The sequence below is a fragment of the Brassica oleracea genome, chromosome C9 (genome assembly GCF_000695525.1).
Source record: "Brassica oleracea var. oleracea cultivar TO1000 chromosome C9, BOL, whole genome shotgun sequence".
Taxonomy (NCBI): domain Eukaryota; kingdom Viridiplantae; phylum Streptophyta; class Magnoliopsida; order Brassicales; family Brassicaceae; genus Brassica; species Brassica oleracea.
This window is the reverse complement of record NC_027756.1, coordinates 52,619,147-52,645,041: the sequence shown is the minus strand read 5'-3', so window position 1 is coordinate 52,645,041 and position 25,895 is coordinate 52,619,147. Positions and strand designations below refer to the sequence as shown.

The following is a 25,895-nucleotide window of genomic DNA, read 5'->3' as shown; positions in this document are numbered from 1 at the left end:
AAACTTGCTAGTATTATAAGCGGCAGCTGTTGTTTAGTATATCTTGACAGGCTGCAACCTGCACAATTACAAGTACAAGTTACAACAGACAGGCCAATATCAATATTAAAAAGTTTAAAACCAAATTAATTAAGACTTTGATAAAAGTAGACCATCGAGGGTTTTATTTGTCTCCACTATCTACGTAGTAATAATAATATTAACTAGTTGGTTTCAAGGTTGACAAAAAGAAAAACTAGTTGGTTTCAAAACAAACAAAAAATATTAAATTTCTTACATTAAATAGAAATTCCAAGGGAGTTTGGTTTGCATTTAGATAGAAAAAAACAAACACGAGAAAGCTTCAATGGAGAAGAGTAATGGCCTACAAGTGATTCTGTTTCCACTTCCATTACAAGGCTGCATCAACCCTATGATTCAGCTTGCAAAGATCCTCCACTCAAGAGGTTTCTCAATCACTGTTATCCACACGTGCTTCAACGCTCCAAGAGCTTCAAGCCACCCTTTCTTCAAACTCCTACAAATTCCAGATGGCTTGTCTGAAATAGAGACAAGATCTCACGATGTTAATCTGATGCTCACTCTTCTCAATGAAAGATGCGAGTCCCCATTTCGTGACTGTTTGACTAAGCTGTTGCAAGCTCCAGATTCAGAAACAGAGCGAAAGAAACAGATGATTAGCTGTTTGATCCATGATTCTGGATGGACCTTCACAGAACCTCTAGCCAAGAGTTTGAATCTTCCGAGATTGGTCCTTAACGCAACAAAGGCTTCCTTCTTTCGCGGTCATTTTGCTCTTCCTCAGCTCCATCGTGAAAGACATCTTCCACTACAAGGTATTGTAACACTTCAACAGAGACGTCTCATATGACCATCTCCAATATATTTTACATTTTTCTTTGAATTTCTTCTAGTATATTCTATTTTCTATTATAATAAAAAAATTATTTATGAAATTTAAAAATTAATACTAATAATTTTGATTGCAATATTTGCATTAAATTATGATATTGGTTAAGCTGAAATTTCTAATAATGGTTCTTAAAAAAATATAATAAAACACTGTTATGTATATAAGTGTGAGTTTATTTACAAAAAAAAAACTATTTTGAAATTAAAAAGTATAATTTTATAATAGAGGAACGTAGAAAAATAGTAATCCTATTTTTTTAAAATGAATTAAAATATATTTTCTTCTATTAAAGATGGAAATTGAAAATGCTGAAAAGACTATTTTCTAGAGCCACTTTACTTTTAAAAAACATTATCGATCAAAAGTAGTTCTAATGCATGTATGAGTTCCAACAATATATTGGTTTCTTTTTTTTTTTTTATCAAACAAAGCATTGCATTACTTAAAGTGGGTTCTACTCTCCAATAGTGGAGTGAGTTACAGACATAGCGAGCACTAATTTTGCCACAGAATCAGTCTCAGAGTTAAAGTTTCGAGAAATAAAATCAAAGGTGATAACATCAAAGAAACGCATAAAGTGATAGATATCAAACATGATACCGAACAGTTCAGGCTGATACCATCCCTTCTTCAAGAGCTTGATCAGAGATAAGGAATCGGATAGAACCGCCAGGGATCAGACGTTTGAATAAATGGCTAGAGAAACCGCTCGATGGACAGCAATGGCTTCCGCCATTAAGGCTGATGATACATGACTGTGTGCTTCAGAGATGTTGGAGATGTATGGTGTCGAAACTCCCGTGAAGACCCCTCCTATGCCGCACCTACCAGAACTGGCATCCCACGCCGCATCGACCTTGCAGACTAGTGTACCAGATGGACCTTGCAGACTAGTGTACCAGATGGACCTTGCAGACTAGTGTACCAGATGGACCTTGCAGACTAGTGTACCAGATGGACCTTGCAGACTAGTGTACCAGATGGACCTTGCAGACTAGTGTACCAGATGGACCTTGCAGACTAGTGTACCAGATGGACCTTGCAGACTAGTGTACCAGATGGACCTTGCAGACTAGTGTACCAGATGGACCTTGCAGACTAGTGTACCAGATGGACCTTGCAGACTAGTGTACCAGATGGACCTTGCAGACTAGTGTACCAGATGGACCTTGCAGACTAGTGTACCAGATGGACCTTGCAGACTAGTGTACCAGATGGACGAACTGGCATCCCACGCCGCATCGACCTTGCAGACTAGTGTACCAGATGGACCTTGCAGACTAGTGTACCAGATGGAGACATCGGCGGAGGGCATACAGGGGAAGGTCGTGACTGATTTGTGGTGGAGCTGCGGGTGATTGATGCATTGGGGTCCGCTTGTGCATAACTCCATTCCTTCGCATCTTTAATGCTCTTGCGCATAATTTCTTGACCTGTAAACACTCTGTTCTCAAACACAAGTTTATTTCTGGCTTTCCATAAATTCCATACCACCCAAGGCCAGAGAGGAGTAGTTAATCCGATTGGTGGTAATGGTGTATAAGAGTCTCCTTGCTTGATCAGTTTTGCCAGTGAAGTGATTGAGTTTTGTGGTTTTCGAGCAGTTGGCAAGTGATTCCAAACCTCCTCAGCCAGCGGACACTTGAGGAAGACATGGAGATCATCTTCATGACCGCCACACGACTTACAGTTAAAGCTCGGGAATCCTCTCCTCTCCAAATTGGAGCTGACTGGAATTGCTTTTTTCACCACTCTCCACAGGAAATCTTTGAGCTTCTGTCCTGTCTTCACATTCCATATGTGCTTGAGCCAGTTCACAGGTTCATTTATAAAAAGTTGATCTTTGTCGGCTGTCATTCCCACACCATATCCAGTCTTTGTGGAGTAAATCCCAGTCTTTTCGGGAAGCCAGAGTAAAGTGTCAGGGGATGTTGTAGAGCTGGTTTTTATTTGCAAAATAGTGTCCTCATACTGAGGTAATATTCTTCTGATTTTCTCCACATCCCATCTGTTAGTCAGAGGGCATAATAGCTCACTAACTTTCAAGGAGTTACTGTCCAAGCTGGGTGGCCCTATCGGTTGCATTGGCCGCTGAAAGAAGAGCCAAGGTTCGTCCCATAAACGTATAGTGTCGCCATTGCCCACTGCCCAGCTGAGGCCTTTCCGAAGTATGTCTCTCCCGGCTAGGACACTTCTCCATCCGTGTGAGGCTGTATCTGGTGATGGACAGTCCAAAAAGGAACAGTTGCGCGCGTACTTCCCCATGAGGACCCGAGCCAGTAGGGACTGTGGTTCTTTTATTAGTCTCCAGCCGATCTTCGCAAGCAAAGCATCGTTAAAAGTTTCTATGTCTCGGAATCCAAGACCTCCTGCGTACTTCGGCATTGCCATCGTATCCCATGAAACCCAACACATCTTCTTCTTCTCCGGGTTAGCGTCCCACCAGAATCGGGTAAGCAGTGACTGTATCTGCTTACATAAGGATATAGGCAGCTTGAAGCACGACATAGCATGGCACGGCATCGCGGAGAGGACCGACTTGAGCATAACTTGTTTACCAGCTCCGGAGAGAAACTTAGCCGTCCAACTATGGGATTTTTGTCTTATCCTATCCAGGATAGACGCAAATATATCTCGCTTCCGGCGCCCAAATTGCTCGGGCAACCCGAGATATTTTCCTATCCCTCCTTCCGTGTAAATCTCCAAGGTTTCCTTTACCCGGGCTCGAACACAAACAGGTGTTTTGGCCGAGAAGGTGATAGCTGACTTCTGTGGATTGATCCGCTGCCCCGAAACCGATTCATAAGTAGATAGAATCTTACTTAACGCTGCGACACTCGTTGGAGATGATCGGCAGAAGAACATAGTGTCATCAGCGAAGAGTAGGTGATTGATAGGTGGGCTGTTACGAGATCCCCTGACACCCGGGAGCGAGCCGTCGGCTTGGCCTTTCTCGCATAGCGCTGATAGTACCTCCGTACAGAGTATGAAGATATGAGGTGAGAGAGGGTCGCCTTGTCGCAGTCCCCGTAAGGGTTTCACAAGTCCCTGTGGTGAGCGATTAATCAAGAAAGAATAGGACACTGATTCAATACAGCTCATGATCCACGAGATCCATATCGGATCGAAACCAAGAAGCTTCATCACTTCCTTGACGAAACCCTACTTTATCCGATCGTAAGCTTTGCTAATGTCTGTTTTCGCAGCCATTGAGCAACGTTTTTTAGCCTCTGAAGTTCGCAGATAGTGGAGCGTTTCATGCGTGATAAGTGTCTTCCTAAGGTACACGTGGTAACCTCACAATTATCTTCACTGCCGAGCTCACCTACCCTAGATTATGTTTGTAATTTTGTTTTATAGATTCAGAACAAGAGGATCCGGTTCGAGAGTTTCCGCCGCTTCGAAAGAAAGATGTCTACCGGCTTCTTGATGAAGAATCGGAGGTACTAGATGCGTACTTGAATCGGATTTACGACGCAACAAAGTCATCTTCAGGTCTCATATTCATGTCATGTGAAGAGCTGGACCAAGAGTCTCTGACTCAGACACGTCAAGATTTTCAAATCCCAGTCTTTGCGATAGGACCTTCTCACACTCGCTTTCCGGCTTCTTCTAGTAGCTTACTAGCACCAGACGAGACTTGCATTCCATGGTTAGATAAACAAGAAGACAGATCCGTGATTTACGTGAGTTTTGGAAGCCTCGTGACCATAAGTGAATCGGAGTTATTGGAGATTGCTTGGGGTCTAAGTAACAGCGACCAACCCTTTTTGTGGGTCGTACGTGTTGGTATGGTCAATGGCATTAAATGGATCGAGGCTATACCGGAAGAAGTCATGGAAATGCTTAATAAGAATGGAAAGATTGTGAAATGGGCACCGCAGCAAGAGGTTCTAAAGCATCAAGCTATTGGAGGATACTTGACACACAATGGTTGGAACTCAACGGTTGAGAGTGTTTGCGAAGGGGTTCCGATGATCTGTTTGCCTTTTATATGGGACCAGTTTCTAAATGCAAGATTCGTATGTGACATATGGAGGGTCGGACTGCATCTAGAGAATCGGATTGAGAGAAATGAGATCGAAGGAACAATAAGAATATTATTCTTGGAAGCTAAAGGAGAAGTAATCCGTGAGAGGATTGAACTTCTTAAGGAAAAAGTAGGAACATCGGTTAAACAAAATGGTTCGGCATATCAATGTTTGGAAAGTTTGGTCGATCATATATTTCATCTTTCTAGTAATTAATTGTATGCCTGATGCTTTGTTGATCTTCTTGTTGCTGTATAATAACATGTTAATCTGTTAAAGAAATATAATATGTTATCAGACTAGCTATCAGTACAATATATCACCACCACCAGTGTTTAATGTCCATGCACTTTTATATGACTATATGAGGGACAAAGATTTATAAAAAAAAAAAAAGTGTTCTTGTATTATGTATGCGATTTAATTATGTCTGTTATACATATCTACAATAACTTGTGAACATGACATGCAACTACTATGTTTGTTCACAAGTTTCCGTTACATGCAATATAGAGTACATATCTACAATGACTTTGTTAAAAAAAAGACATGCAATTACAATGGGATAATCATAGATCGACGTTTCCGTTACATCATCCCGATTCCACTTTGAAATATATATATGTTGTTCGGAAATTTTGACAGAATTTGTCGCAAAAAGAACTCATGTTGGTCCCATGTATACAATTGTAAGTCACATTCATGTAAAGAACATTTCATACATTTTTTCTAAAATAAACATGTTAGGTTTGAATATTAAAGTGTCCTCGAGAAAAGTTTCCAAACAGAAGTATATCTTAGTGATTTATATGTGTACGTACGTACGTACGTAATCAAAGACTATGATGAATTGATACCGTATTCTATTTCTTATATACAAGATCTCAAAAATCTAAGTAAAATTAGACTTCGATTTAAAAGTTGCACAAGCACAGGGAAGCAAGGTCATATTGAAAGCTTTAACAAAACTTGAAGTAAAATGAAGAAGATAACTTTGAAAAATCTTATTTCTTTCTTGATGCCCATTGATATTACAAAGCTTGACTTATATAGAAGAGCAGTGTGCTCAGATAGGGACAAACACGTCACCACTTAACCTGTGACAGCACACAATCTTAAGGTATCAAATCGGTTGTGTAGTTGGACGTCCTTGTTTGCAGAGCTCGTACAACGACTGCTTTTTGACGCCACTTGATCTGATCCTTTGTTGCCGTTACACGAGAGCATGATGGGCTTGACAGAAGACTGGGCTTTGACAGACAGCAAGGCCTTGTTCTGAATTGAAGTGCCCTTGCTTATACACCCCCTCAAACTTGTGGCGGGAGGCATCACGACACCCAGTTTGTCACGCAATGCGCAGAACGGTTGCTGAGCCAGTGACTTCGTGAAGATGTCTGCTAGCTGTTGAGCTGACGGAATTTGACTGACCACCAAAGCACCAAGCGCAACTCTCTCACGTACATAATGGAAATCAGTATCAAAATGTTTGGACCTGTTATGGAGCGCAGGATTGGCGGTGAGGTAGACAGCCGAAAGATTATCACAAAACACTTCAGGAGGATCAGGTAACGATATTCCCATTTCACCAAGCAATGAAGCCAACCATTTAAGCTCAGTAGCTGTGATAGATAGAGTTCGATACTCTGCTTCAGTAGACGACCGTGAGACAGTAGGATGCCTTTTAGCCGACCATGAGATGATGTTTGATCCGAGGAATGTACATAAGCCACCAGTGGAGCGACGAGTTTCACGACACCCGGCCCAATCACTGTCACTGAAGCCATATAATAGAAACCCTGTCTTTGCATTGATGTTTAACCCAAGACTGCTTGTACCCTTTAAATATCTCAGGATACGCTTGAGGTTGGAGAAATCTGCCTTTGTTGGGGCATGCATCTTCTGACAAACATAGTTTACTGCAAACTGAATGTCAGGTCTAGTCAAGGTGAGGTATTGGAGTTTACCTGCTAGGCTTCGAAAATAAGTTGGATCAGGGAAGATCTCGTCTTGACCAACTACTCTGTCTAACTGAAGAGGTAACGGAGTGGACATAGAATCGCAGCCAGCCATTCCTGCTATCTCAAGTAGATCCTTTGTGTACTTCTCTTGACACAGAAACAGACCCTCATCATGATTCTGAACTTGTATGCCAAGGAAGTAATGAACCGGACCCATATCTTTCATACGGAAAGTTGTCTGAAGAGTCACCATGAGCTTTTCTATAAGCTTGTCATTGTTGCTGGTGAGAAGCATATCATCAACATACAATAGTAGATAGATGACATCGTTCCCATGAAGATACACAAAGAGTGACGGGTCCCCGTGGGTACATTTGAAACCAAATTCGAGAAGAAACGTGCTGAATTTGTCGAACCACGCCCGAGGTGACTGATGAAGTCCATAGATAGCTTTTCGGAGTCTACACAGGTAGTGAGGCTTCTCAGGATCCTCAAACCCCGGTGGTTGTTTCATATACACTGTCTCTTTCAAGTCTCCGTGCAAGAAGGCGTTCTCAACATCTAGTTGCTTGATGTTCCATCCATTAACAGTAGCTATGTGAAGAACAGAACGTATAGTAGCAGTGCGTACTACAGGGCTGTATGTTTCAACATAGTCTATGCCTTCTTCTTGCTCATTTCCTCGAGCTACAAGGCGAGCTCTTCGCTTCTTTAGTGTGCCATCCGCATTGAGCTTCGACTTGAAGATCCATCCACAGCTTACTGGTTGTATATCAGGTTCAGGAGGCACCAAATCCCAAGTGTGTGTTATATCCATGCTCTGTTTTTCACGACCCATCGCAGCAGTCCACTGTGGATCTTTGAGAGCTGCTGCAACAGACTTTGGTTCCGGAAAGTTTTTCTTCATAGTAATCAAAATGTAGCGTGGATTTGGCTTGTGAATACCATCCTTTCCTCTAGTAACCATAGAATGTGATGGGGCTGGTTCCTGAACTTGTGAAGTAACAGGAACTTGTGGAGCAGCAGGAGAGTTTAGAGGTGGGAAATCTTCATCTGAGAATATTGAAGCAGTAGATGGTGCAGGTGATCCACTTGGTGAAGTATCTTGTTGAGGTTGTAGCCGTGGCATAAGAATTTCTTCTTCTGTAACAGGAGCAGCAGACTTCTTAGGTTCCTCTGATAGAAACTCTGATTTCCAAGCAGACATGAGTCTTGTATCATCCTTCAGAAGAAACGACTGATACTCCTTCTGATATGGAAAAGAGTTCTCATTGAACAGCACATGCCTACTGATGTACACTCTACCGCTTGGAGGATGCAAGCATCTGTACCCCTTGTGCTTCTCACTATATCCAAGGAAAACACAATGCAAGCTTTTAGGATCAAACTTGTTTTCTGCGTAGGGTCTCAAGAAGGGGTAACAACTGCAACCAAAAACACGGAGAGAGGTGTAGACCGGAGATTTTCCCACTAATACTTCATACGGACTCACGTGACCAGGAAGAACCGAAGAAGGCAACAGATTTCCAAGATATACTGCAGTCATGAAGGCTTCAACCCAGAGCTGATGTGGTACTTTACTCTGGAACATGAGTGAAAGCCCCAGTTAAGAAACATGACGATGTTTCCTTTCAGCAAGGCTGTTTTGTTGCGGAGTATGCGGACATGACATCTGATGTTTGATTCCGCAAGCAGTCAAGTGTTGTTTCAATTTGTTACTTGTAAACTCTCCACCACCATCAGTCTAAAACAATTTTATTTTGCAGTCTAACTGTTGTTCAACGAAGGTCTGAAAACTTATGAACACTGAAAAGAATTCTGATTTCATCTTCAAAGGATACAACCACGTAAAACGTGAAAAATGATCAACAAAGACTGCATAAAACCTAAACCCTTGAGTTAAGACAACTGGAGAAGGTCCCCAGAGGTCACAATGTACTCTTTCTAACGGTTTGGTTGCTACAAAAGTGGAATCAGAAAACGGTAGAAGACTAGATTTGCCGAGCTGACACGCCTCACAGAACGGAGAGCTTGACTTATTGATGACAATGGCCTTATTTGCTGATAGACGCTGGAGAACATCTTGATGTGGATGACCTAGCCTCATGTGCCATAGACCATCACCGGTTGCTTGCTGTCTGTGAGAATAGTAAGCCATGAACTGTGGATTCTCCAAAACGTACAAGTCTTTCTCCCTACTGCCCTTGGTAAGGAGCTGCTTTGTCTGTTTGTCCTTCACAACAACACTATCAGAGTCGAACTCAATAGAACAAGGATAGTCTACAGTAAGTTTTGATACCGATAGGAGAGACTTGGTAATGGAAGGACAAACAAGAACATCTTTCAAGAGAAGTTTACCTTGAAGACTAGGCAAGACAGCAGTTCCAACGTGCGTTATCGGTAGAAACTCACCATTCCCAACCAGGACAGTGTCCTCACCAGTATAGGCTTGAGACGACTGCAGTTGAGACGGTCTGTTCGTGATATGGGCTGTAGCACTTGAATCTGCGTACCACTCCTGACCTGATGGTTGCTGTTGTTGTTGAACACGAAAGGCAGCCAACGCTTTGGGATACTCCTCTGTCTGATACGAGTGGTCAAAACGCTTGTAACATTTGTAAGCATGATGACCGTATTTGTTGCAGATCTGGCACGTAGGTCTATCATCAGCTGAAGCAGCACCTCTTCCTGAGCTTTGACTGATTTGCTGATGAAAACCCCGGCCCTGGGTAGAGTAACCTCCACGTCCTCGTGTGTTTCCTCTATAGCCACCTCGACCGCGAGCTGAGTAACCTCCTCTGTTCGTATAGAATGCCTGATGAAGTGACACATCGGTTGCGGTATCGTAAGAGGAAAGCTTGTCACTGAAACCTATTAGCTTGAACACCACGTCTTCAAAGTTGGGGCCTGGGAATGCATCCATAGAGTTCTCGATGACAGTGGAATTGGACTTATATTCCCTTCCAAGACCTCGTAGAACCCCATAGATTTTTTCTTGTTCTGACAGTGGAGCGCCAATAGAATCAAGCTGGTCACAGAGAGACTTGATCTCAGACAGATACTCTGCAAGAGTTCGAGCGCCCTTCTTAGTGTTTTGGATACGGCTCTGCAACTCAAGCTTCCGTGTAGGAGAGACACGATTGTATTTCTGAGCCAGATAGTACAAAATTTCTTGTGAGGAACGAAGACCGTAGACACTCTTGATAGCCTCTTCTGACAAAGAACCAACGAGCCACGCCATGATACGTTGATCTGTACGGAGCCATTTGTCGTAGTCGGGATTCGGTGTCTCTGTAACAGACTCGCCGTTACGAACACTCAAAGTCGGCGGAGGACGGAGGGTTGCACCAGTTACGTAACCGAGAAGCGACTGACTGTTAAGGAACTGCTCAAACTGAAACTTCCATGAGAGATAGTTGGAGTCAGAAAGCTTAAGAGTAACGCAATGTGTGATGGTTAAAGGGGAGTTAAATGGATCGCCATCCATGGCTCTGATACCATGAAAGCTTTAACAAAGCTTGAAGTAAAATGAAGAAGATAACTTTGAATAATCTTATTTCTTTCTTGATGCCCATCGATATTACAAAGCTTAACTTATATAGAAGAGCAGTGTGCTCAGATAGGGACAAACACGTCACCACTTAACCTGTGACAGCACACAATCTCAAGGTATCAAATCGGTTGTGTAGCTGGACGTCCTTGTTTGCAGAGCTCGTACAACGACTGCTTTTTGACGCCACTTGATCTGATCCTTTGTTGCCGTTACACGAGAACATGATGGGCTTGACAGAAGACTGGGCTTTGACAGACAGCAAGGCCTTGTTCTGAATTAAAGTGCCCTTGCTTATACATATCAGGTGTCACGTCAACATCCAAAACACGTTTTATTTATTTCGAAAATAAAACATTCATCTAGTCTTTGTTGTCCAACTAGTATTAAAACCCTTGGAAGTAGAATGTTTTCTTTTTGGGAGTAGAAAGTTATACATAATTACTGATTTTCTATGAAATTATTGGATTACCCAATCTATATCAAGTAAACCAAACCAATCAGATATTAAAGTTCCAAATATGAAACCTAATTGTCTTAATTCCCTTTGAATTCTTCCAAAAACTTCTATAAATTTTCAAAATAAAAAGGCATGAATCGCATGATTCATTACGAGTTAGGTATTAAAAAAATGGTGAAGAAAAATTATTGTGTTGCTTGTTTGCAGATTTTAAAACAGATTTTCAAAAATACTTTATTTGTACATAGAAAACACCTTTCTAAAAAAACATCATTTCTGCAGTAATGAAAATTTTATTTATATTTTATTTATGTAAAATAATTATATATTTTCTATAATTGTTATTATTAATTATAAATATTTGAGAGATTACTTTCTAGAAAAATTATAATTATAATTTTTGATAATTTTAATCACATAAAACAAAAACTAAAATTTAAGTCATAAATTATTTTAATATATAATATATTGTACACAAATAAAAAAATTATTATTCAAGCCAAAAAATAAAATCTATAAAAATAAAAAACACAAGCTCAAAAATTAATATTCATAAACTAAAAACTAAAACTAAAATCCAAAATCTTTATAATCAAGTAACGTGCGTTCAAAAGTTGTTACTCAACTAATTAGTAGCATGACAAGTAAAACGTGTCTTTTGTAAGAAAAAATAAAACAAATAAAACGTGTACTTAAGCAACTTATATAGCACATATGATCAATTTATCTGATATAAATAGACGCCTAGGGAAGATCAAATAAAACAAGTGATCACAGCAGAAAGTGAACTTAACCCGGAGAATTATGGAGCAAATTGTCTTCAACTCTCACCCTTTCCTTTTAACTCTTTTCGCATTGTTCCCAATTCTCTTCTTCGCAATTCTCAAAAATAAGATCAGATCAAAAAAGCTAAACCTTCCTCCATCCCCTCCAAAGCTTCCTCTCATTGGAAACCTTCATCAGATAGGTAACTTACCCCACAAGTCACTCCAGGACCTCTCACTCAAGCATGGACAGTTCATGTTCGTGAACCTTGGAACCACTCCATACCTAGTTGTTTCGACCGCTGATGCTCTCGAAGAGATCACCAAGAACCACGACATTACCATCTCAAATCGACCCACTAACACTAGCGTTTATCCTCTAAAGGGTAATGGTCAAGACTTGTTGTACCATCCTTACGGAGACCACTGGAAGCAACTAAGAAAGATCAGCGCAATGCATCTGATGTGTAAAAACGTCGTGAACCACCGGTTTCAAACGTTGAGAGATGAAGAGATCTCGAGTATGTTGGAGACTATTCATCTTTCGAGCCTAAAAGGCGAAGAGATCAATATATCGGATATGATGAATACTGTGGTTAGCAGTGTCCTTCATAGGTCGTACACGGGTAACTACAAAAGGGAAGAAAAGGAAGGGCTCTCGAGCTCGATGCGCTTCTTGAACTGGGACGTCAAGTTCAAGAAGCTCTTGGGATCTTTATGCGTGGAGGATTTGTTTCCCATCTTAGCGTTGATGGATAGGTTTACGGGTTTCAAAACTCTTGTAAAGAGTACTTACTTGGAGTTAGATAGTATTATGGAGACTCTCATCAATGAAAGAGAGAAGGAGAGCTTCGTGGATGTTCTTATTCATCAACGAGACAACGATAAACTTGACTACGACGTCAAAGCAATCATGCAGGTGTGTGTGTGTATATTTATTTGCATTCGATTCATAATTACTATCTGGACTTTTCTTATCCAAATTAAGTGAATATCAGATCAAATGGAATATTTAACCATAACCTAATAATTAATAAATACCTTCAGATAACCCTAAATTATGTTATGTGACAAAATTAGCACACAGAAATTTTCTTTTCAAAATATCATTAATTTTTTTCCTGGTAACACTTCAAATTAAAATATCTTATTTAGAAGTTTAAAAAATGCAATTTTTGTTTTATATTTGTGTTTGGGTTACGTTTAATGATCATGATTTATGGTTTAGTATTAAGAGAATGTGGTAATGATTTAAGAGTTAAAGTAATTTAGTGTTTTTCTTATCAAAAGAATGCTATTTTAGAAATTTTTATAATTGAGTGCAATTTTTTGAATAAATTTTGTAAAAGTGTTGATTTCGAAATTTGCTCTTAATTATTGTTTTTAGATTGTCAATTTCCTAAAGATGTTCCAATTGTAGGGCATATTTGTCGCGGGTGTAGACTCTGTAGCATTGGAGCTAGAATGGTTGATGGCCGACCTCATCAAGCACCCCGAAGTTATGCGGAAAGCACAAGAAGAGGTACAACGCATAGTTGGGTCCAAGTCAAAGATAAGCAATGATGAAATAGAAAAAATGCATTATTTGAAATGTGTAATCAAGGAGACAATGAGGCTCCACCCTGCGGGAGTAGTTCCACGAGAGACATCATCTAAGTGGATAAAAGTAGGTGGCTACGATATCCCTCCAAAGACCAAAGTATTCGTGAATCTGTATTCTATCCAACGTGACCCTAAACAATGGGAAAATCCAGACGATTTTATACCTGAGAGATTCATGGAAAATAACATTGAGTTCATGGGGAGCAAAGGGTACATTCCATTTGGATTTGGTCGTAGGAACTGTCCTGGTATGGCCTTTGGTAACACTTTGCTCGAGGAGATTATTGTGAATCTCCTTTACCGGTTTGACTGGAAGTTGCCTGATGGCTCTAAACCGGAAGAGCTTAACATGGAGGAGGTAAGTCAGTTTGTTATCGCAAAGAAGTACCCTCTCAGGCTAGTTCCGGTTCAAAGGTTTAAGAGCAAAGCCTAGGGTTTATGTAATAAGGGTTTCCATTTTTAAGTAATAAATGGGGTCAATGCATTTCAAAAAAAAAAAAAAGTAATAAATGGGGTCAATGCATTTGGTTTGCTAGTAAGAGTGACAATAAAAAAAAGAGTGGCAATTATTTATTTCGGTTATCAATAATGTTTCGGCAAGAATTAGGCCGTTTCCTTGTGTAAACATACAGTATGCTATCAATCATATTATTTATCAACTAGATGATAATCCGCGCTTTGCGCGGAATGAGATTATTAATTTCATTATTTATAAGATAATAAAACATTAGCTCTGTTTAATGTGGACATCGATTTGGTTCTAAGATGGATTTTTTATAAGTTTAATGTGGACATCGATTTGGTTCTAAGATGGATTTTTTATAAGTTTAATGTGGACATCGATTTGGTTCTTTAAATATAAAAAGTCTTATAATTAAAAAGCTCGATTTTACTAAGATGCATAATTATAAAACAGATAGATAATAAATAGTTCTTTAGAAAAATTCTGAAAGGCAAAACAACATTATTATGTAAAATGAAAATATGGTATTAAGCAAACGAAAAAGTCTTCAAGCTTGATCAACTCTCCAAGTCTGAATTCATTATGCTGTGATAGGAATCATGTGACAGCATACAAACACAAGAATATAGAAATTAGCGTAAATTCTAATTAGTTTTGAGCTAGCCAATAAATACATATGCAGTTATTAACCTACTATACTTACTTCGATTTGAAATTTTGTATTTCTGTCATGTTAGGATTTTGAGAACAACCTTCTAAGTCAGTTACAAATGTAAAACCACCTAATTAAGAAGGATAAACGTTACGATTCTAAAGAAATAAGTAAGAAATTTTAATCTACAATATTAGATTGCTAACCTCGTCCCCGTTGGATTCTTCATGACCTCAAAACACACAGATCTACTATAGGTCCTAGAGAAGTCTTGCTTACAAAAGCACAAGCTAAAGATTCAATCCTTTTCATGTAAAACCGGCTTGATTTAGAAAATCCAAGGGTTCATCCGCAAGGTTCGTCTGAGTGGGCTCCGTAAAATCCAAAAATCCATCCCTAAAACGTAAGAACGATAGACTTTGTGGCAACGCGTAAACTAAAATTCTCGAACATCAAAACACTCCTCATGGAGATGGGTTTCTACGTACAGAAGAAACACATAATGGTGAGAGTTTGTTTTTGCTCTGTCATATCTGGTACTTGAGATGTTATAAGTAATTCAAGTGATGAGAATTGATGTTGCTTCAGATAAAAGCAATCCAAGAAGAGAGTACTCGAAAAGGGCAAGGCGGGTTATCATTTACGGCTGAGGTATTCGAGATAATCACATCAGTGAACTAAGAAAATCACATGGCGATTCATCTCTGTATAAACAGGTTATATATTCTTCTTGTAACAATTAATAGGTATGTATATCTTTCTTCAGTCCTGACCTAAAGCAACTTATTTGGGTTGGGGCAGTTGTGTGAGAGATTACTAAACGAACTGGATGATCATCCCAAAAAGAAAAAGCAGAAGCAAATCTTTTGATAGAGGATTCATGTGAATAAGATTTTAAATTAAAAACAGATTTGTATATAACAGATTGGTACAGCCAAAAAGAGTTATGCATTAGATTTGATGAGTTCACGTAAACAACAGTAACTAAACTTGGATTTTGATAGGAGAGGGGATGATAATGATGAGAAAATGTCTCGTGTTTTTAAAAAACTTGTTAGCAAAATAGGAAACAAAATTTTGAGGAGTTGTATTTAGGCCTGGGCATAATATCCATAACCCGAAATCCGAACCGAAAAACCCGATCTGTACCCGGTCCAAAATGTAAAAAATATCCGAATGGGTCTTGTAAGGTGGTACAAAACATATCCAAACCCGAAGTGTTATTAACCGAACCCGAATGGATAACCCGAAAACCCGAAAAAAATCGAAAAATCCAAAAAGATATCCGAAGAAACCAATCCGAATGTCCAAAATAATATACAATATAATTATATGAAACATGAATATATACTTCAAATATTCAGTTTCATATTTATTTTGATATGTTATCAAACAATAAGTATATAAAATTTAAATAACTACCTTAAATACTTAATTATATAAATAAGTATATATGTCTTATGTTTTACTTTTAAATTTTAGATTTTATTTCGGGTATATCCGAACCGATCCGAATGATATATGATTACTTTATGGGTTCTATGATGTGATACAAAACCGACCCGAACTTGATGTGTTATATCCGAACCCGACCCGTACTTGCAAATTTACTAGAATGTGACCTAAGAAATGTTATAAAAGAATACCGAAATCCGAAAAACCCGACCCGAACGCCAACATATACCCGAACGCCCAGACCTAGTTCTATTACAGCGACACGTCAGAGTAAATTTTTTAAAATGAATGTGAGAGCGCCATGTGACAAAGATAGTGTGAATGCATTAAAACCAATGCTTCTGTTTTAATATATAAGAAATTTTACGATTATTTATCTACTACAGTGTATCTTAACTTATTTGGCTCAAGCTACAGTGCCCAGTACAGCCAACATTTAATTAACTGCATTGATTTTTACCCGAATACATATTGTCCTCTTTGTAACGTGTACTTTCTTTTATCGACGAGACGGTCTTTAGTTATGATTTTTTTTTTTCTAATAATTCTGCGTTTTAATTTTAATACTAGGATAAGACATGCGTCTTGCGCAAGGTGAATTTATTTTTATATATTATCGATAGTTTCTTTTATATATTTGATCATTTTATTTATATACATAAAATATTTTTTGTTGTTATTATATAATTTTTTTCCGGTGGATCAGATCAATTTTTATTAAAAATAATAGAACAAAACTATAATTAATACATCATGGGTTGATCGGATTGGACATTAAACAAATTATGACATAAAAACCTTATTTTTTCCATCGAACACATTCTTGAAAAAAGTGAACAGTATTGTTTTCACAGTTGAATTATTTTGACTTTTATCTTCCATATGGTTTTGAAAGCTTTCAAATCAACCATCGAATTGATACATGTCATTTTAATGTTTTAGTCGTATACTTAAGGAAAACTTACATTTTTGTAATTTAAAGTCGTTTTTAAAAAATTCAAAATATAACATATAAAAAAATTCTAACATATAAGAAAAATATAACATATAAGATGTCTTCATTTTTGTATTTTAAAGTCATTTTAAAAAGAAATATATAACATATAAGGTTTCCTCTTTTTTTTGTATTTTAAAGTCATTTTAAAAAATTCAAAATATAACATATAAGAAAAAATCTAATTTTTTTTATTATATGGTTAATGTGATTGTTTATTTTTTTTAATAATATAAATTTAAACAAAAATGAAGAAGGATGCAAAAATTGTTATCAAATCTTTATTATTCATAATCATTAATTGCCATATATATGTAAATCATATTAGGTAATTCCGTAGCTTTTATTTAAGAAAAGAATACACACTTCCTATATTTTAGGTTAATATAATGTTCTCTAATATTATATAATTATGGAATAATATGACACCATTAGATTAAACTATACTTTATATTAGATGCTCTAGAATTCTTTGAAATGGAATTTAGAAGGCATTTAGAGTGCCACCTAGGATTTGGGGTTTTTTTTAATTAATACAAAATTAAGGTTCTAATTTTTCAAATGGTTCTCAATTAATATATAGGGGATATATTCTCTCCGTTACAAAATAGATGATGTTTTGGAGAATTTTTGATGTTTTTGAGAGTTTTTGATGTTTCAAACTATATGATATTTTGATATTTTATTAAAAACTGTGTGACCAATGATGTTTTATAGTTTTTTTTATAATTTGTTGAATTAGTTTTATTTTATATTTTTAATGTTACTTTTAAAATAAAAAATAAATATTTTTAGTATTTGTGTACTTAACCAAAACATTAGTTATTTTGAAAAAGAGAAAGTATATCATGTAAATAAAAGCATTGATTTTCAGCCGTGAGCGGAATCAGAAAGTAGGTAAAAAAGGTGAATGATTTGACCAGTTGTTTAAGTGATGGATTGATTAAATTTCTCATCAGATGATAAATGATAAATCTTTACAATATGTATTCAGTCAAATGGCTCAAACGATTTATTTACCGACTAAGAGCATTTGCATCGCGGTCTCTGCGTGTCTCTAAAAGGTGGGAAGGCACGATTTTGGAATAAACCGTATACAAAATGTGCACAATAAAAAATGTATGTTGAGTGTTTTTTGCATTATTCGCGGGTCCCACCGATACGTGATGGTCCGCGATTGGTGCGTTTTTTATTTTTTTTATTTTTTTTTTAAATCAGAAAAAAAAATAAAAAAAAAATAAGAGACTTTAGCGATGCATATGCTTTAAGAAAATGCATATGCTCTAAGAAAGCCGATTCATCTATAAGGCCAAAATGAAGTTAAAAAATAAATTACCTACTCACAATCTGCCTGATAGGTTCTAAGTGATTTTCTTAAATTTAATTATAATAAAAATAATGAATATAAATAAATGAGTATTTTAAATTTGCAAATTTATTCTAAAATTTTCTCAATCATTATCAAATAAATGGGTTCTCAATGAGAAACTATTAAGTTAAAATTCTCTAATCTGATGAAAAACTATTGGGCTAAAGTTTCAAATTTGAAATATTAACTTGTTTTATAATCATTATTTTATAATAAGTTTTAAAAACTTGTCAATGGACATGCTCTTAAAATAAAAGGGTCAGCTGTGACCAACGCAAAACTACAAAATAAAATTGAACCGCATACGATTAATCTTGTCAGCTCTTTTATTCCTACGCATTACTTTTTTTTTTTTAACACATTACTTTAATCGGTCGTGTTCGCAGTTGGGCCTCTTAGATAAATAATAGAAATAAAATGTAATATATATTTAAATTTATAAAGATATATTATAGCCAAGAAGTTAGAAATCAGTATTAATAAAATTAGAGAGATTGGAAAATAATAATCCAATAACATATTTTGGGATCATTTTTAAAAATATATATATGCATGACTAATGACGATTATACTATGGGTGTAACTGGTAAAACAATAAAAAATTGATGGAATGAAAATAAATAGAATTATATGAATGTAATACAACAAAAAATATAATGGAATTCATTTCATTTATTCATAACTAAATTTGTTTTGGAATCATTTATTTTTGTATTTATCTATTTTTTGTGGAATAGATGGAATAAATATTCTATTTCATTTATGTCAAATGGTAAAATTTTAAAAAAAATCAATGGAATATATGATCTATGTTATTCTATTCCAAAAATCAACAATTCAGTTCAAGCCTATAAGCAGCGTGTTTTGTCAATTACGTAAAAAAAAAAACATGCTTGGTCAATAAAGTCAGAATTAGACAGCTACTTTTGGAATCGACGACTAAAGAAAAAGAGAGAAAAAAACTACACAAATTCTTCTTTTTTTTGCACGGATGATTATTCCCCATGTATATTTTTTTCTTTTTGAAAAGGGTATTCCCCATGTATATTCACGCTAAGAAAAAGAGCCATGCATGCTGAAATCTCTCGATGAAACTTCCTACCGAGGGAAAAATATCATCTGCAGTATGTATTATAAATGTATTAAAATTATAAGTAAACGCAGATCAAATATCCTAAACTTTCAAATTTCAGAAATATTTAATTTTTTTTTCAGAAATATTTAGATATGAAGTCAAAATATACTTTCCGTTCAAAAATTATGGTTTCAATGCCGGCCTTTTTTTTTTTTTTGAACTTTAAATAATATATAATTCAATGCCGGTCTTGAGTTTTATAAATTGAAAATGGATGATTTTGTACTTTCACAATTATGGTTGAAAATTATAGAAACATCTGTTCACATTAACACGCAATAATAGAACGTTTTTTAATATTGAAAACTTATTTGGAAACTTATACAGTGTGAAAATGATTACTACTTCCAAATTTATTATCCCGTCTGATTATTTAAAATAGTGCAATTTATTGTAAATTTTGAATAAATAAAGTTTTCGAATACTACGGCAGACTGCATGTTGAATACTTACGAACTGTTTCTCAGTTTCGCTCAAAAGTTCATATAAAGTATAAATCCTACCTTTTCAAAGTATGAAACGCTCGTTGGAGATTTTAGACATACAATTCTCTAAAATCTTACTAACGAGTTATGTGTGTGTGTTTCTATGACTGGCCCACTGTAAAACCAAGTTTTCAAGGAAGATGGGAGGATCGACCTCTTTTGAAGACCAAGTACATGGCAAAATTGGAGGACCACTAGCGAATGTCACAACGTAGCTTCCTCTAGTAATTGTCTTTTATAAAAACTATTTTTTACAATAAACTTAACCATTAAATTTTGGCAAAAAATAATAATAACAACCGTATTTCACAGTCAAGAAATTAGCACTTAACTGGTTGGAAAACAAGGATTGAAATCATGTCCTTCTGCTAGACATGCTTTGGAAATCTTTGGCAAGCCACTGTACTCTACGTGACCTGACCGGCTGAACCCATCGACAAAGACTTTACACTTTCTCGTGAATTAATATTAGTCTTTTCTTTTCACTCCATTTGCTTTTAGCTCAATTATTTTTTTCCTTTTCGACCTCCATAATTGGTGAACATCTTGCATGTTTTGGATTCTTTTGATATTAGAAGTGTAATAAATGTTTTAATACTTTTTTTGTTTGGCATCTGAATTTTTCATTTATATATATAAATAAAGAGCAGGTAGAAACAAAAACCTGCAGAATGAATTTTCCATTTATTTATCCATTTTATTTGATATGAAAAAGAAATTTACCATTTCCAAATAGCACCATTACTATCTACCAACACGTTTATTGTCTTCTACCAACTTCGGTAGTGATAGCATTGGTGCCTTGCGGGGGTCATTATTGTAGCGAGTCAATGTCGTTTTATCTGATAAATATACATCAACCATCGACCTATCGTTAAGACCATCGTTAACGCTAGGAACCGATAAGAGTTACCAAAAGAAAAAATATTAATATTATAATACTTTATTTTCTTGTAAAAAGTAAAACTAATAACCAACTGACACATATGTAAATATGTTTCGAACCGTCTCTTAAGGGAATACAAGCGGTGGGTTTATTCTTCGGAAGAAAAGTCATTTGTTGAAAGCCTCTACTTTTCTCGTGGAAGAACAAAAAGTGAACCACATATATCCTAGAATTTCAATTGACTTTGACCCAAATTTTAACTTTATTAATATCCGTTAATAAATGCTTTCTAAGTTAAAATATGGAGTGCTTATTTGCTTTTAGCACACATTAACATAACACTTTTTTTGCTTTTTCATTTAAAAATCAAATTTGAATTCAGAAATAGTGGGAAGTATATACTAGTATGCTAAGATAAAAATAAATAAATGATTGCCCTAGTTTGAAAGATAGTTGTTAAGACAAACAATTACTCCTACCCTCTCTCTTAAACAAATATTATATGTTTAACAAAAAAAATCTGATGGTGTCAGAAAGGTTGAACGCTCAACAACATAGTTCTTAACTTTAATTGAATAACAATGCTATTGGTCTCGGGTCTTTGTTTTGTACATTGAAGAGATATTTGCTAAGGAGCCTGCTCATTTTGACTGCAACTTTCTACACAAATACTTATAACCCTCTTAACTGCTATAAATACAAGGCTTGGATCAAACCAAGTGATCACCAAACTTAAAGAAAGAGAGATAGTAATCATGGAGCAGATCCTCTCTAACTCAAACCCTTTCCTTCTAACTCTTTTAGCTTTGTTCCCACTTATCATCTTCGCACTTATCAAGAAAAACAACAAATCAAGAAAGCTAAACCTTCCTCCATCGCCCCCAAAGCTTCCCTTCATCGGAAACCTCCACCAAATCGGCGACTTACCACACAAGTCACTCCACGACCTCTCCCTCAAACACGGACCATTCATGTTCGTAAACTTCGGAGCAACTCGATACCTCGTGGTCTCATCCGCTGCCGCTCTTGAAGAGATCTCCAAGAACCATGACATTGACTTCTCGAACCGACCCGCTATCGCTAGCCTTCAAGGTCTAAAGGGTAACGGCCAAGACATGGTGTATCATCCTTACGGAGACCACTGGAAGCAGTTGAGGAAAGTGGGCGCTCTTCATCTCTTGAACAAAAACGCTGTCAACAAGTTTCAGACAATGAGAGATGAAGAGATCTCGAGTATGTTGAAGACCCTTGATGTTCATAACGTGAAAGGCGAAGATGTCGATATAACGGATATATTCAACATCGTGGTGAGCAATATCTTTCTTAGGTCGTACACGGGTAGTACCCATAAGGAAGATAAGACCACGAAGAAGTTTTTGGATTGGGATGTTAAGTTCAAGAAGCTCATGGGAGCTTTCTGTGTTGCTGATATGTTCTCGAGCTTCGCTTGGGTCGACAGATTTACGGGTTTTACAACTCTTTTAAAGAACATCTACTCGGAGTTGGACGGTATCATGGATAAACTCATCAATGAAAGAGAGAAGGAGAGCTATGTGGACGTTCTTGTTCGTCTACGAGACGTCGAAAAAAATGACTACGATGTCAAAGCTATCATGAAGGTGTGTGGTGGAACTTATACATAGAGTACTTTCATTTAATGTTTTAAAAGTCAATGCATAGTTAATAGTCAAAACGATTTTCTTAAAATCCGACGATTTAAATCGATTTATTTAGTTTTAAATCGATTCAAACTGATTTAAATTAGTCTAAATCAATTTAAAATGGTTTTAATCGGTTAAATTAATCAAAATATTATTGCAATTCAACAAGTTTATCTGATATATATATCTAATTTTTATAACTTATCAAAATAATTTTATAGTTAAATTCAAAAAAATAAAAATATGTAATATATAATAAATAGACAAATCATTAGTTACTATTTAGGCTCTACCTACCTAGGTCCCAAATACTCTGCTTAGTCGGTACTCGTCTATAAAACATCTACTTACGCTAGGGATTTTAGAACATTTGCTTTCATGCGTATGTATAAGTCAGCTATTGAAATGTTCTTGGTCCAACTGTAGGGAACGTTTGTCGCGGCTATAGAATCCGTAGCACTGGAGCTTGAGTGGCTATTCTCGGAACTAATCAAGAACCCTGAAGTTTTAAAGAAAGCACAAGAAGAAGTACAGAGCATAGTTGGGACCAAAGCTGAGATAACCAGTAATGAAATAGAACAAATGCATTATTTGAGATGTATCATTAAGGAGACGTTGAGGCTTCACCCACCAGGTATAGTTCCAAGACAGACATCTTCCAAGTGGATAAAAGTAGGTGGCTACGATATCCCTCCCAACACCAAAGTACTTGTGAATCTCTTTGCGGTCCAACGTGATCCTAAGGACTGGGAGAAACCTGATGAGTTTATCCCTGAGAGGTTCATGGAGAAGCACGTTGACTTCATGGGGAGCAAAGGGTACGTTCCGTTTGGGTTTGGTCGTAGGAACTGTCCCGGTATGGCTTATGGTATCGCGTTGCTCGAGGAGATTATAGCTAATCTCTTGTACCGGTTTGATTGGAAGATGTATGACGGTTCTAAACCGGAAGAGCTTAGTATGGAGGAGATATCTCAGTTTGTTGTCACTAGAAAGGTTCCTCTCAGGGTTATACCAGTTCGCAGGGTGTAGTTTTCTCAACGAATATGGTTTTGTTATTAAAGATGTGATGTGAAATAATCATATGGGTGAAAGTTTTAAGATTTTTTTTTTTTTGAATAATAATGTTGAATAAGATGAAAAGTAATGATAAATGAAACTTTGATAATGTTGGACTCGGATGAATTAATCCAAAAAATATACTCGGATAATATTTTTCATTTATTCACACATTAAGAATTATTAAGAATACACATTAAATATGTATCTAAATATATCATTTTCTGTGATTAACAATTTTCAATAAATTTAAACTATTAGCATTTCGGTAAACTTGATTAATCTTCTTTAAATTAACAATTTACTGTCATTAAATAATACCAAATTTATTGAGAAAATATTATTCTTGTGAAACCATTTTTTCCAATTTTTTTTTTATTTTTGTCAAAAGGAGGTAGTATTGTTTTAGAGATGAATGTTATGTAAAGCAGGACAAAGGGTACAACAAGATGGAAGAACAAACCGATAAAAGAGACGTAAGCTTTCTTGGGCTTAGGTCTTGTGCTCACGGTTTTGTTCTCTCTTGGAGGCAAATGTTTCAGCAACCAGCAAAGGGAAGGCTATGGTAGCATCACAGTATACCTGCAAGAAATGATCCATCATCAAAAAATGTAACTAAAAACACTAGTAAAGACGCGAAAAAGACTCAAAGAAGGTTTGAATGAGACCTTAACGGTTTTAGCAGATCCCCTTATTTTACCCCAAGACACTGCTTCATCAGGGCGTGCACCCGAGTCACTCCCATCAAACTCTTGCCCTGTGTTTATGAACACGGCGTAATCCGCACCGTTACGCATCATGTTGGCATTACATATGTGGTGCTTCGGCAAGCCACCTCCAAGGATTATCATCCCTGTCTTCCTTGGAGTTGCATGGACAGCTTCACCGTTCATAGCTCTAATATCTGTTCAATGACCATTTCTTATAATCCATTAAAACATTTACAATTCACTGCTAGTTACAATAGTCTTGCACTAGACTTAGTAGCACATGACATTGCCTCATTGAGTGAAAGAAGGTACCTTGCACTACGTCAATGACAAGGCCAGAGGTACGAAAGGAGTGAAAATAGAGCATATCACCGAGAGAGCCATCTGTTAACCCCGGGCAGAACACTGGAATATTCATCTACAAACACCACATGAGACACGAACCATGTTACCTACCTTGTAGTTGTATGCCCAAAATACTAAAAAGGGTACGTTTTTTTTTATGTTACCTTGTATGCCCAATAAAGATATGAACTCTCATTGTTTATTTCTTTTCCCAGCCGAGCTAACAATTTAGAAGGCGTCCACAACACGTTCTACAATCAACATAAGAAGGGATTATCATCAAGAGAGGAATCTATCTCCCCCACTCGAAAAAAAAAGAAAAGAATTGAAAGCAATAAAAACCTCTTCTTTCTGTTCCTTCAACATCTGGTCAAAGATGGGAATGATCCAATCCTCAAACTTGCAGTAGTTATCATTAGGAACCAGCAAGTTCCCGATCCGGTTCAATCCCTTTGACCGAAGATAAGCTCCAGGCAGAGAGAAGTCACCTTTAAACGTAGGAGCAAGGCATTTGATAAGATCTTCCTCTACGCCACCAGTTGTAGTAACTATAACATCAACCTGAAAAGAATCATTAAAATCAATCAAACAGCAACTTCCCAAGTAAAAAGACAGGCCAAGTCATTTAAACTAAAACTAGTCACTAACCATATGATGCTGAACAAGGTATCGAATTGTATCTCTAACACCAGAGGAAACTAGATTCGAAGTGAAGCCTAGAAAGATTTTACACTTCACGGACTCTCTATACGCCGGATCCTTCTCCTCTTCACTACAGTCTTCAGGTACTGTAGTTTCATCAGCGAGTCTCCAGTCTAGCTTCAGTACAATTCAAAGACACATGTTACTGATTCAGACAAAACTAAGCTCAACATCAAAAAGGAACTTAAAACTTTCTCGAACCATTTGATTGACGACGTCGATAGCTTCGCCGAGATTCGAGGCTTGGAAGCCGGTGGTGAGCATGGATCGGAGGAGCTTCGGGTAGTTTACTCCTTGGTTGAAATCGTATCCTTCGATTTTGTCGCACTTTCCTTCCAACGATTCGGATTCCTTGAAGACCGTTGAGTGGACAGACGAGAGAACACGATCCTCCTCCATCTTCTTTCTCGGAAGATGTGGAGAGTTTTGGGAGGGAGTTTTAGGGTTCTACCAAAAGCTAGCAGACAGGGAAAAAGACACAACCATCTTCCAAACGAATCTTATGATGATGTGTGTTCGGTCCGAATCTAATTCCGGTTTAAGAATGTTCTGGTATGACGCGAATTGGGTACGGTGGATTAGTCTGGTTCGGTTCGATCCGGTACGCTCAATTGTACTCCGATATTTTAAGTGCTTTGGGACATTATGGTCTAATGAGTTTCCCTTGTGTTCATGCTACACACGTGAGATTCTATGGGATAACT

The 25,895-nt window shown here is 36.9% G+C and overlaps 4 protein-coding genes across 4 annotated transcripts; 3 read left to right on the top strand and 1 right to left on the bottom strand.

The window, feature by feature from the left end:
• Positions 1 to 324: 324 nt before the first annotated feature.
• On the top strand, positions 325 to 5,240 carry LOC106316599 (UDP-glycosyltransferase 76C4-like). Its single transcript, XM_013754487.1, has 2 exons — positions 325 to 836; positions 4,274 to 5,240. Exons 1-2 carry the CDS (start codon positions 347 to 349, stop codon positions 5,158 to 5,160), a joined length of 1,377 nt encoding a protein of 458 aa, XP_013609941.1. The 5' UTR covers positions 325 to 346; the 3' UTR covers positions 5,161 to 5,240.
• A 6,436-nt stretch (positions 5,241 to 11,676) lies between these two features.
• On the top strand, positions 11,677 to 13,910 carry LOC106316354 (cytochrome P450 71A1-like). Its single transcript, XM_013754231.1, has 3 exons — positions 11,677 to 12,595; positions 13,097 to 13,763; positions 13,803 to 13,910. Exons 1-2 carry the CDS (start codon positions 11,717 to 11,719, stop codon positions 13,709 to 13,711), a joined length of 1,494 nt encoding a protein of 497 aa, XP_013609685.1. The 5' UTR covers positions 11,677 to 11,716; the 3' UTR covers positions 13,712 to 13,763; positions 13,803 to 13,910.
• Positions 13,911 to 21,358: 7,448 nt separating this feature from the next.
• LOC106313126 (cytochrome P450 71A1-like) lies at positions 21,359 to 23,543 on the top strand. The gene is made up of 2 exons (XM_013750867.1): positions 21,359 to 22,336; positions 22,805 to 23,543. Exons 1-2 carry the CDS (start codon positions 21,473 to 21,475, stop codon positions 23,405 to 23,407), a joined length of 1,467 nt encoding a protein of 488 aa, XP_013606321.1. The 5' UTR covers positions 21,359 to 21,472; the 3' UTR covers positions 23,408 to 23,543.
• Positions 23,544 to 23,833: 290 nt separating this feature from the next.
• On the bottom strand, positions 23,834 to 25,676 carry LOC106315513 (deoxyhypusine synthase). Its single transcript, XM_013753259.1, has 7 exons — positions 25,393 to 25,676; positions 25,138 to 25,308; positions 24,832 to 25,050; positions 24,654 to 24,740; positions 24,457 to 24,562; positions 24,103 to 24,338; positions 23,834 to 24,016 (listed from the first exon to the last, which is right to left on the bottom strand). Exons 1-7 carry the CDS (start codon positions 25,588 to 25,590, stop codon positions 23,927 to 23,929), a joined length of 1,107 nt encoding a protein of 368 aa, XP_013608713.1. The 5' UTR covers positions 25,591 to 25,676; the 3' UTR covers positions 23,834 to 23,926.
• Positions 25,677 to 25,895: the final 219 nt, after the last annotated feature.